Source organism: Anneissia japonica, unplaced genomic scaffold (genome assembly GCF_011630105.1).
Source record: "Anneissia japonica isolate Jap-2015-1 unplaced genomic scaffold, ASM1163010v1 scaffold1005_len2656397_cov198, whole genome shotgun sequence".
Lineage (NCBI taxonomy): Eukaryota > Metazoa > Echinodermata > Crinoidea > Comatulida > Comatulidae > Anneissia > Anneissia japonica.
In genome coordinates this window covers 58,892-72,249 of record NW_022683792.1, presented here as the reverse complement: position 1 = coordinate 72,249, position 13,358 = coordinate 58,892, and the positions used below count along the sequence as shown (strand labels likewise).

The following is a 13,358-nucleotide window of genomic DNA, read 5'->3' as shown; positions in this document are numbered from 1 at the left end:
GTCTGATGAATCAGAAACACTAGAAAACAATGGAATGTTGTTGCAGGAACTCCCTTCCGCTTCGCAGTTACACATCTCAGTACACTGAAGATTATTAATTTTCTCCTACACATGCATGTATTATTTGACCATGTAGGCCTACATATTGAACAGGTACATCTGTTAAGCTCAGCAACTGCTTCAGGGGCAGCCTGCTTTTCTGACAAGACAGATGTGCACGCAATATAGCAGATACTTTCTTCTTTCCGAGAAGACTAAACAAATTGCAGTATTCATGTCAAGTTGTGGAAGTCTTCTGAAGATCAATACAAACCAGTCTGTATCATTCCCAGATTCAGAGGCCACTTCTATGCCATGGGGAATCATTAGAGCATCAGCTTCTTCTTGTGTGCTTACAGCTGTTGCTGGAGGATGCTCTGGAGTGTTTGTTTTGACATCTTGCCGTGTGAATTATGACAGGTACCACTGAAACCAGAAGAAGAGTGGCTCTTCAGCCAATAGACGATCATCTTGGACCAGAAAGAGCAGTGACATTACCAGGCTTCCATGCTACCACCGGTTGTGATAAAAATTATTACAGGGCATATTAATGGTGTTGGAAAAAAACAGCCCTTAAGATGTTTATGAAATCACCACCTCATGTTTACATGCTTTGGTCAAGCATGTGGGAAAGGAAATATGCCATCATTAATGTGAGAATGGGATGCAAGGAGTTTTTGTGTAGTCTTCTCTGAACGAAGAAAGTATCTGCTAAAGATGCCTCAATTTTACGATGGAAAAGATTCAAAACTCTGCCAAACAATCAAGGTGTAGATGAGCTGCCACCAACTGCAGGAGCCTTATATCAGCATATAATGCATGCACATCTGCAGGCCAATATATGGAGCCAGGATACTTTTATTCATCCAGAAATCCCTGATCCATGCAAAATTGATGGTAAATTGAAACCTGTCTTGTCGGAAAAGCAGGCTGCCCCTGAAGCAGTTGCTGAGCTTATCAGATGTACCTGTTCAATAAGTACATGTTCAAATAATACATGCATGTGTAGTAGAAATAATCTTTAGTGTACTGAGATGTGTAACTGCGAAGCGGAAGGGAATTCCTGCAACAACATTCCATTGTTTTCTAGTGTTTCTGATTCATCAGACAGTGACAGTGATGAAGAAAGTGATAATGAACATTAGCATATTATAAAATCACTGATGTAGGTAAATATTAAGTAAATCACTGTATGTAATATGGTTACATAATACTAACACACACACCACCCACACATTATATATATATATGTATATATAATATATATATATAATATATATATACATATATAAATATATATATATATTTATATATCAAGCTATTGCTGATTGTTGTTTTATAATATGTTTTCTATATATATATATATATATATATTTATATATATGTATATATATATATATCACATATATATTATGGTAATAACCATTAACAGCATATGGCAATTGCATATAACTAGCTGTATCACACGTTTTCGTTTTACAGTACAGATCGGTTATTATTATATTAATATGTATGCTAAAAAGCTAAAATAATGGAAAATAGCAGCCATTTTAAATTGTAATAGCTCAAAAATGTGTACAATATTTAACTGTTGTTAGCATTGTTATGAGTGAATTTCCAATTGAATACTGCATTTTAATGACATAAACCTACAGTATTAGTGACAATTTTAGGAAAAATGGCGGCCATTTTAAAACTGCAGGCAAACCCCCTTACGTATGAAAAAAAAATGTTGCACATACTTTTTTGATTTATCAATGTCTACTCTACATGATATCCAATTTTTAAAAAATATAGCAAAAAAAAATGCAACCAACCAAAGTTTGCTGGATTTCTCGGGGCGACGGAGTGGGGGGGGGGGAAACTGGCGCCACCACTTCCCTGGGGTGTGAACCATCGGAGTTGCGTGGTAGCAGTTGCCATTGTGAGCAATTTTTTGTTTGTTTTTGATGCGATGACTTCGTCCTAGCGTCGGACGGCAGGGGAATCCATGCTGTACCTATACCACCATTGCTCAGGGGTGCGGAATCCCTCGGTTGTGAAGGGTGTGGTAACAGATGCCATTTTAGTCGGACTCCCCTCCTCCTCCAGCAGGAAAACTTGTACCGTATTAAAACAATACAAATATTAAAGATAATGTTAATAGGTACCATGTCCCCATCGGGGTCTGGTTATGTAGATTTCCGTACTGGATACCGACACGGTTCGGGCCCCGGTCACTTTGGAGCCTAACAACTCGACCCCACAGAACAGTCGTTTCGTCCCTAGACACCTAGGATCAAATCCAATGCATGGTTTAAAATAAGTCCTGTAGTAAAGTACCGGTATACGATGATTTGATAATAATAAAGAATAATAAAAATAAAGTAATAGGTCTACCACACTATTTATAGTCTTCAATTTTTTGCCTAATGTATAAAGATTTCAAATATTGTATATTGTGACGACTGGCGAAGATTTCTGATATGTACGAGGGATGAATATTCCTGATACAATACAACGGATGAATATATTATTTTCTCAATTAATGTTAATCTTATTGATTTCAAATTTAGCAGGAAAAAGTATGTGATATCTCAAAACATTAAGAAAAAATGTAGTTTTTTGAATGCTATAAGAATAGCCACTCTGATTTTTATTTAACAATTCCAATTTGGTATAAAAACCTGAAATTGATTTTAAGTCCGTAAACACATTGTGAAATAAGGTATTGGAAATTTAGATTTTAGGTCTAGAAAAGTTACGGAATGTTGTTGTTATCTAAGGTGTATGAACCCTGTTGTTAGATACATAATGTAATGAGCATAAAAATTAGTAGAAAGTAAGTAAAAAAAAAAAAATCAAAACATGTCAGGTTCTTGTCAATGCTTCATGATTTACAATTTTTTGTGTCAATGTCAGTTTTATTACAAAAACAATGAGAACTAGACTTACTATGTCTGAAAAAACAGAACATTCTTCATTGTTATAATGACAAATGATGAAATTTAAAAAAAATTCGAGCGTAAAATAACACACGAAAAACAAAAATAAAATCATACAGAAAATTATGAAGTTAAAACACATTAAAAGCAACTGGACGTCAGGGAAACTCGAACTATGATTGCTAATAATATTCAAAATATGTAAAAAAATAAAATAAAACAGGAAACTCGGCGTTAGCAAGGGCGAATTAGAATAACCCTCACATTTACACCCTAAAATTCAAATCAGTTGACCCTTTCTTGAAATATCTGGTGTAGAGTGTCTGCCCTTAAATCCCTTTAATTGGTCCTCACATCTCACCCCACTGTAGATTGACACTAAATATTAGGAGGCACATCCTTGATATGCTTCGACAAAGTATGGAAAAGACCCAAGCGTGGAAAGTGATCAAAGTGCCGGGCGGATAACCCAGTGCAAAAAGATAGGAAAAACGATATGGAAGAATAAAAAAGAAACAAAACAGAACATAAACAATGGCTTTTCCAGGAAAAACCAATAACGAAAAGGTTGCATTTGTCACAAGTGAATAAATGACATATGTCTGAGGCAGATCTAGGAATTTTGAAAAGGGGGACTCGGGAGGCCGGGGCGTAGTTTATGACAAATAGTTGCTGTGGAAATATTCATATGCTAAGATCCTAATTTGAGAAGCCAAAATAAACTTACATCTTCTTCAGGCCACCAACCCATATAAAAAGTGCATAATTCAAACAAGGGCAGCTTTAGTTTTGCATAATGATATATAAATACAAACTTACAACCTAGGACACAAACATGAAGACATCATAGTGATGTTATGAAATCCTATATACTGGCAGTGGTTGGCCAGAGCTGATTTCTGCCTGTTGTCACCACAACAAATACCTACTCAAGACCTGCTTTCTGCAATTATCACGCCCAATACTTAAAATATACCGTACTGTTCCTCATCAAAATATCTTTATGTGTATAAGAGACAGGTAGTCAATATATATTATATATATATATATATATATATATTATAAATCAATAGTAAATCAAATATATATATATATATATAATTTATATAGGCCTATATACAACATTCATATAGCATTGTGCATAGGGTATCACTGCAGTAGTCAAATAATTTGAATAAGTATCTTTGTTTATCTATAATACTATAAATGCAAAATTAATAATTTTCTTTTTAACCGCTGGTCTCGATGGTTGGTGACTATCTTTTTCCTCTTTCGTTTATGGCTCTCTTTGATGATTGTAGTGATCTTGGAACACTCTTGCAAATAGCCTAAAATAAGATGCCACGCTTTATATTAAATGTAGGGCCGAGAACTTTCCGATCTCGGATTACTTAACGTCATTTCATTTCATTTCTTTAGGCACGAGCGCCAGGATATGCCAATCAGTGAACTTCACACCGACAAGGCATACTCATTAAACAACAGAGGACTGAAGGGACCAGTACACCGTGATAACCCCTACTCTTCTCGAAGGATGTATTAGGTTATTTAAAGTCCACACGAGCCAATTCGTACATTGGGCCTACGGTTTAAAGTCCTTATCCAAGAAGACTTGTTCCACCACCGGAACCATTGGCGAGTGAGCCCTTCGAACCAGCGCCGAAGGTTACGGGTGCCCTGACTTAACGGCTCGGCTAATCAACGTGGGACTTAGAAACACGTTTTAAGATTGAATCATGTTCATAAAATTGTTTGCAATGGTAATACCCCTTCTTTCACGAAGGGTAACCCTCAAAGAATAGCGAAACTTCACCGTCATAACAGCAGGGGTAAACAATTCTATTTTGTCACTCTAGGGTCTACCGGAGTTAACAATTCGGCTTTTTATTTCTCAGGAATCCGTGATTGGAGCTATCTTCCCAACTCACTTAAATCCATTAAAAGTAACGCAATTTTCAAGATAAAACTTAAAATAATATTTAAATAATGAACAACTAAAAACTTAGCAAATTAGTTTGTTTGTATTTACATATTTTGATAACTTTAATTAATTTAATTTACCTTTTTAATTAATACTACTCACATTTTGATGTTATTAGTCTGGAATCCTTTGGAAATAAGTCGGCCTGCTGCAATGCCGACTTCATGGGTTATCTTATTAAACCTTTTCGCTGCCAACTCTTTTCTTATTTAGTCAACAGGGTGTACTTAGCGACCTATTATGGAAAACAATAGGTCTTCCAAAAGTTAATTATGCATGCTCTGTTTGGTTTTGTAACAGAAAAAGTTTTATTGAAAAGCTTGAAAACATACAATATAGAATGGCGAGAACTGTACTAAGTAAAGGCTCCAAGAAATGGAGCAAAAAAAGCTCTTCTTTGTGATTTAGGATGGGAATCTATTTTTCACACACATAACAGAGTTAGAATGAATTATTTCAATAGGCTAAAAAGTATGGATGATAGTAGATGGCAAAAACTACTTTGTAAATCTTTAATGGAGTTCAGACATAATGTCAAATGGAAATGAATTACCCACATACAAGAGTTACTACAGAAATTTGATCTAATTGAGTATTTTAATTTAGAACAAGATAACTCCTGGCTACATTCATTTAAGAAAAATGCGTACGACAATTCTAAATTATGGTATGAAAGGGCAAAATCAAAATCAACCTTATCTGATTATGTGAAATATAAAAGTGAACCGAAATCTGAGTATTATCTATTCGATAAGGTAAATTTTGACTCGGTTAGTCTAAAATTTAAAATAAGGACTAATTCATTAGCTCTTGAGTATAGGAAGCAAAGTTAGTCTAACACATGCTCAGGTTATTGTCAACTTTGTGACTATGATACTGTTGAAAGTACTGATCATTTTCTTTTTGCATGTAAAAATCTTAATTCTATTAGAGAAAAACACATCCTTAACCTTAAAGAAGAGCTGTTATATTATGGATACCAATCTTTTTGGGATAATTTCATAAATGGTACTATTGAGTTTAAGCATCATATTTTGCTACGATCTCTATACAGTATTCCCTAATCAAAGATTAGAAGGAATTGTAGATCGTCACTGCAAACAATACCTGGTTGCTTTATGGAGAGCTAGAACAAATATATTAATTGCATTACCGCTCCATAATTGAAATGTTATCTTTGTAAACATTTATTATTTTTCTACTGTTTAGTTATTAGCAATTTTGCATTGAGACATGGTGCTAATTTTGACACTTGCTTATCTTTCATATATAAGGCCCCATAAAAAAATTATTAGTTTATCACCCTATCAAAGAATAAAAACTGATGAGGGAGGGAGGTTTTTTTTTTTTTTCTTTCCTAACCCCGCCCATATTTTACCAATGTTCGCATATAAATCAATGGTTAAGGACAAAGTTGTCATAGTCATAAAAAATGGAATCAAATTTATATTAAAAAATATGTTTTGTTGTACTAGTAAACATATTTGCAAGAAATCCTGATGTTTCAAGTGAAAAAAGATGGAAAAACGACTTTTTGAGATAAAAATATATGTTCAATCAAAAAAAAAAAAAAATCCCAAAAAGTGATAAGGGAGAGGGTAATTTTTTATGGGGCCTAAATATATTCCTAATTGTTGCTTTTAAATGATATACAGGCTGTGATGTTTATCGGTCTGTTTGAATCTTTATCTATTAGGGCCTATGTTAGTTAATTTAATCTCGGTCTTTTTGCTTTTAGTTAAGTTCAACATTTTATATCTAAATTGTATATCACTATTTTAAGTTTACTTCATTTTCTGTAAAAATGTTAATTTGGATGCACCGTTTTTTTTCTTCTTCTTTTTTTTTTGCTGTGTATGCCACTGATCTCATTATTATATACTACAGGATCTTATAATTATTCACTCTGATTGTCCTAAATATACCAATTTTAATCCCTCTCCATAATTCCATAAATAATTTATCTTAATAAGCAATTTTTCATTGACATGGTACCACTTTTGTTTGTCTTTCATTTTTAATTCTAAATTTATTTTATATGTTGCTGTTGTTTGATATACAGGTTTTTAATTTTTATTGGTCTGTTTCAATTTTTATCAATTACGTTATTTAACTTTCTGAGTTTTGTTTAGCATTAAGTAAAACATATTATTTCTAAATCTGTTTCTTTATATCACAAATAGCATTTTTCATTGAGAAATTGAAATATGCCTTTTAGAATTTTTTTTACGAATCAACAGACGTTTACTATATAATTTAAAAACAAAATTTATTGACAAAAAAAGAAGATCGACGTTTCGAGTCCATCATGGACACATTCTCAAGATCAAATGAACAACAATATACAAAAGTAGACAAACCTAAGAAGGCAACATGGATTAAAAAGTCACAAGATTAACACCTACCGTGTTCGTTCCTAGTTAAATAGCTCCAACTACTGTAGCTAGGAACAATTAACACAGTAAGTGTTAATCTTGTGACTTTTTAATCCAGTTAAGACCGTTTTACAATAATCTTCCCCCGGAGTGTCAATTAAACTTAGCAACTGACCAATAAGAACAGTGCCAGGAATACGCACTTGTCCAACTTGACGCGTCTTGTGGGACCTTAGCAACAATATCCAAGGGACGGGGGTTAGCGGAAAGGTCCATTAGTTGTTAAGTTAAAACTTAATGTGTAAACCATCTATAGAGACAGAGTGACATGAGCTAAATAAAACAAAAATCGATCAATATTTGAATTGCCTTTTAAAGGTTAAAGGTTATTCATTTATATTGCGCAAATTTTATTTATTTATTTTTTATTAAAACATATTTAGGCAGGATAAGAGATGACACGTACAATATGGTTCTGCTAATACAATAAACAATATAGGCCTACGTACACGAAGGCTACAAATACAGTAGTAAAAACTATGGTGGAAAACTATTCCCCGCCCGCGCCCGCCCGGAAGCGATTTTTTCCCCGTACGAAACATTTACATGAAACTCCACTCGGGCCGTCTCGACTGAATCGACCCGAAAATCTCATATTGCAGAATTCAGGTCAAAAGGTCATCAACAACTTCTGATCTGAGAGAACGTCGCTGTCTAATTTTTTAAAAATACATTGATGTTTAACCATGCTAATACTAATGGGTCGTTTAAAATGACATAATATTTGATTGAGCTGCACGAGTAAAAAAGTGTTATTTTAATTTGAGTTACATACTGTGACAATTTTTATTTTTTAGTTAGGCCTGGGTTTTGCATAATTACCTAGGCCTAACTACAAAAAATATACGCTTTCTGGGGAAAGCACAGAGAGTAAGGAAAAGCGCGTTTCTCGGGGCGTTTGATCAAATGAAACAGGGTGACAGTTATTTTCAAATTAAGAGAAGAGCTGAGAAGAGGCAGCTCTAAATACTGGATGCCATAAGACCTGCCAAAATGGCAGAGCACTAATGAATGTATAAATGAGGCCTAAGCCTAGTTATTAATATCAGGCATAGTAATCTGCAGATTCTTGATTACAAGACTAGACCAGGTTAATTACATGTAATGCCGAAATGATTATTTATTATTATTATTATTAATTATTAATTATTGTTATTATGTTACTAATACCAACCTGTAGGCCTACCTTAAAGGAAACTTAGACAATGGAGGAATTAGAGAACAATTAAAAAATCGACTTTAAGTGGAAATAACAAAAAAGATATTCCCCCTGGGCTAGTTATTAATTATAGACCTAGTAAATAGTATACAAGGCTTAGGTCAAGGTAATTAATGCTGAAATTATTATTATTATTATTTTATTATTATTATTATTATTAGTATTATTATTATTATTATTATTATTATTTATTATTATGTTACTAAAACCAACCTGTAGGCCTAACTTAAGGGGAACTTAGACAATGAAGGAATTAGAGAACAATTAAAAAATCGACGTTAAGGGAAATAACAAAAAAGATATTCCCCCCTGGGCTAGTTATTATTTATTATAGGCCTAGTAAATAGTATGGTTCTTCATTACAAGGCTTAGGTCAAGGTAATTAATGCTGAAATTATTATTATTATTATTATTATTATTATTATTATTATTTAACATTAATTACATTACAATGATAGTTTGGTCAAGTTCAATAACGCCGCCGAATGGTATATTTTATTTATTTAATAATATTTATCGTATGCACTCTATTTTTTATTTCATGCTTTAATTATTTTTTTCAAAATTTCAATCAACGTCTGTATGTAAAGCGTGACTGTTGGTGTCAGCCTAGGACCCTAGGCCTATATACTAGGTAGGATTTAACTTAGCCTGTAGTTAGGCCCATAGTTTATCATCTTTCTCTATAGCCTCTGGTATTACTGTACCTATCAACACTTTATAAAAGGGGGTACTAGCTGTTGTTGTTGTTGTAGATATTATACTAACATTTAATAAACATCCAAGAAGGTCACAGTTAGTACACACGTACATCCCATAAATCCGTAAGATATCATAGCCCTACCGTAGGTAAACATAGATAGAGCAATAATAGTAAAACTCGAGCGTCACGACATTGCGAAGTGTCTGCTCTTGTTCCTCGTATCGAACTTACGAGTCAATCCGAGATGGTCCGAATGAAGTTTAATACAAATGTTTCGTACGGAAAAAAATGGCCGCCCGGAACCAACCCGATATTTCTCAGTAAATGTTTTGGGGCCGGGTTCTTAAGTAAACACATCTTGAAGTTCATAGAGGTATAGCTATATTATGATGAAACTTGCCGGGATTACAGGATACTCGGATAAAATTAAATGTAACTAGGGCCTACCATAGAGCGAAAGTCAGAGCTAGCAGCCAACGCCATCTCTTCCAAATGATTTGATGATCTTAACTGTGAACCCAAAAGTTGTGTTGCCGTCCCATGTTAACAAGGGCCAGCTCTCGCTGATCAGTTTGTTGAGGCGTTTAACAAGAGGATCTCTAATCTGCATTCAAATATACAACTAAGTGGTCTAATACTACTCCTCCTCTTCTGTTATTGACATCACCCTCTCAAATTCCTGTGCTTCTTCTTTTGAATGTTTGGAACTTTTAACATGGATGAAGTTCGTATGTTGATATCTTCATCTAACTTGAGCATTTGCCATCTTCTGTACTGATGAAGCAATTTCTTGATATACTGCCTCCAGTTCTAACACACATTGTCAATCTTAGTTTAATTTAAGTCGGCAAATTTTCCACAGTACTGAAAACTGCATCTGAAATCCAATACTCAAGCACCACAAACCTAGATTGACAACCGGCCTTTTTTCAATGTACTATACCTCTCAAATATTTTAGAACGTATTGTGAGTACACAATTACAAACATACCTCCAAGACAATAATTTTCTTCTACTTTGTCCATCTTACTGACAGAAGGATATCATGAAAGCATAAGTGCCACGAGGCGCTATTTCTACTTATTTTTTTCTACGCATTTACCATACTATACTACCTTATTACAGAGGTAATTGGTAATTGGATTTTAGAGGTCTTAACACTCGATTTCATATTGTGCAACAATCAATAGGTAAGGTAATCCACATGAGCTAGGTAATCCACTTGATATTTGATTTAGTTTTAGGATTTCCCTTTTTTTGCCATTGTTTTGCTGGTTTTATGAAACGAATAAAAGAACTTAAATAAAACCAACAAATTCAATACAAATACGAAGATTTATTATTAAAGGAATTTAGCCCACGTTTTAAAATTAAGTACAATACAATAGCTTTTGACGTAACAAAATACAGTGAATGGAACAAAATACAGGGAAACGGAATTCGGCGTCAGGATTTTCCGAGTTCTTTTTGTTCTGTTTCAGTATATACATGGGCGTCGATCGGCTTGTATCTGACTTTGTAATTGGTGAGAAGGTCCTGAATTAGTTGTCCAATTACCTTTGTAACAGGACACAGTGAGTGTATTATGCCTCATATACACCACACACACTTATGGCATCCCCCAGGGGGGGGGGGTCAGTTTTGGGCCCACTTCTCAGGGGTGTCGGAACCGCACCGGCAACACCGGCTATGGCCGGACCACTTTTTCTCGTATTTACTTTTGAACATACATAGATATATAATAATTAATAACAATTAATATAAAACATGTTATGTGTGAATGGAGTCGGTCAAACTGTCATCACCACAAGGTCGGATAAAGCCGGCTCTGGTTACTTGCGGCAATAAAAAGTTAAACCCTTAAGTGAAGTAAGTATGAATTTGCTGTTTTCCGGGCATTTAGAATACCGGTAGCCATTTTTTTAAAAAATTGACTCACCTCACCACCAACTATTTTGGAGTTGAGAGGGGTGTGGGTTATACTGCTACTAACTAAGTCTGCTATTTTTCTAAATGTGTGCACCTAACCATGTGTTAACCCCTGAAGGGGCATAAGAAAACGGATCATCAGCTGATATTTGGGCATCCAGTCGTTCGACATTTGCTCACCAACCATGTTGAGGGCTGAATGTGTATGAACTCTATAGCCCTAACGATATTGTATCCGCCCTGGAAGGGGATATAGGTAGTGGGTCTGCAGGTTAACAGCCAAACGTGTTAAGACCTGTTAAGAGCTTGTGCTGTCTCTTATACACATCTAGATGTGTATAAGAGACAGCTTCTGTTATATACTCTTTGATGGAACAGATTCCAAGTGTTGACAAATTTGTTCTAACGAGAAGAGTGGCTACTCAGCACAGTACATAGAATTGATCACCTGGTAATGGTGTACAATCCATGCTATCCTTTCTGTATGTAGTGAACTTTAGGTCTACATATTCTTTCAACATCATTACACATTGAGGCCCTTTTTTGAGGTAAAACGATCTATCTTAACTTTTCTTTCTCAAGTTTGGGACTATTATGTTTTTAAATAACTTAGAAGGCAAAGGAGGGCAAGCACAAACTTTAACCCTAACAAATGCGCGCGAAGTGCGCGAAAAATTTTTGTGTTTTAAATTCTAATTTCGTCGGAACTGATCAAAACTCCCTAAATGTGCAATTTTTTGAGGAAATTGGCCTACCTCAACAAGAAATGCTCTTATGTTATATATGGACACACTCGTTTTTTTAAAACTGAATATAAGCATTTTTCCTTATGGCTTTATTACAAACATATTCTTTCAACATCATTACACATTGAGGCCCTTCTTTTAGGTAAAACGATCTAGCATAAATTTTCTTTCTTGAGCTTGGGACTATGTGTTATAACTTAGCAAAGGAGAGCAAGCACAAGCTTTAACATTTAAAAAATGCGAAATTTTTTTGTTTTTTTAATTCTAATTTCGTCGGAATTGATCAAAACTCCCTAAAATGTGCAATTTTTAGAGGAAAATGGCCTACCTCAACAAAATATGCAATTTAAAATTTGAGATTTTCAGGCACTTTCCCGGATGAAAAGGGCATTCAATGTGGAAAGACTTTCCACAGATGGATATTTTCCCCTTGTCCCCAGGTGGTTACGCCACTGAGGAGAATACCTGGCTGCTTAGATCAAATGCGCTATGGACACTTTTTGAAGTGGAGAAGGGGTTGCAGGCCGGGTTATAGTGATATCTGTTCATTATATCTTCCTTTTTATTCTTGTCTTTATTTTTCTCTTCTCTTTTTATTTTCCTTTTTTCTTTCTGTTTATTTCCCCTTCTTTCTATTTCCCACCCTCTCCCCTTTTTCTTTTCTGTTGTTCCCCAGCCCGGTACGACGGCTTGGTCAGCCCGGTAAACACCGTCAGGGAATAGGGGAGGGGCAGTCTGCGCCCTGCCCCGCCTGTTACGCCACTGCTTATAAGATGAATGGGAATATGAATCATGCAGATCTGGAATCAAATCTAGGTGGTGGGGTCAACATTCCTCCCCCGGAAAAATTTCGATTTCTAGATGGCGGTAGATGAGCTTATCTGACTTCTGAATTGTCTTTTAATTACTTTTAAAGTTCTTCAAAATTCAAGGTTTTCCCCTCTTAAAAAGGTCAGGCAAGTTTTTCTCATTTTTTATTTTATGTGTGTATACATACATAAATAAATGAGTAGTTGCATGCGTATTATTTTTTCCATGAATCGATAAATCCCAAAAAGAAAGGGTGGTCCGGGGGTTCTCCCACAGGAAAATTTTGATTCCTAGATGGCGAGAATTGAGCTTTCCAGACATTTGAAGTGTGTTTTAATGAATTTTATGTTCTTCAAAATTCTAATTTTCTAATAGCAAAAAAAAAAAAAAATCAGCTCACGGGTCCTAAAAATGTAGGTCTAGAATCCTTTTCTTTTTCCCATTTTTTTTGTTGCACAAGGGAGGGGTCAGGACCCATGATCCCCTCCTCCCAGATCCGCCAATGTGAATTGCGAGAAAATGTAACTCTGTCGGGTACTGGATAAACATTCTCTTTCCCATCCTTCTCCTTC

The 13,358-nt window shown here is 34.8% G+C and overlaps 1 protein-coding gene across 3 annotated transcripts in view; it reads right to left on the bottom strand.

Moving 5' to 3' along the window:
- The window catches only part of LOC117101355 (zinc transporter 8-like), an 18,260-nt gene extending 12,049 nt beyond the window's left edge, over positions 1-6,211 (bottom strand). For 2 of the 3 annotated variants that reach the window (XM_033241346.1, XM_033241332.1), the window contains exon 1: positions 5,047-6,211. Coding sequence is in view for 1 of the 3 variants with exons in the window: in XM_033241332.1 (XP_033097223.1) it covers positions 5,047-5,048 (2 nt within the window). In the remaining 2 variants the exon portion in view is untranslated. Of the gene's footprint in view, positions 1-5,024 lie in introns of all 3 variants that reach the window. The other variant, XM_033241356.1, reaches the window with a different exon arrangement.
- Between the last annotated feature and the right edge of the window lie 7,147 nt (positions 6,212-13,358).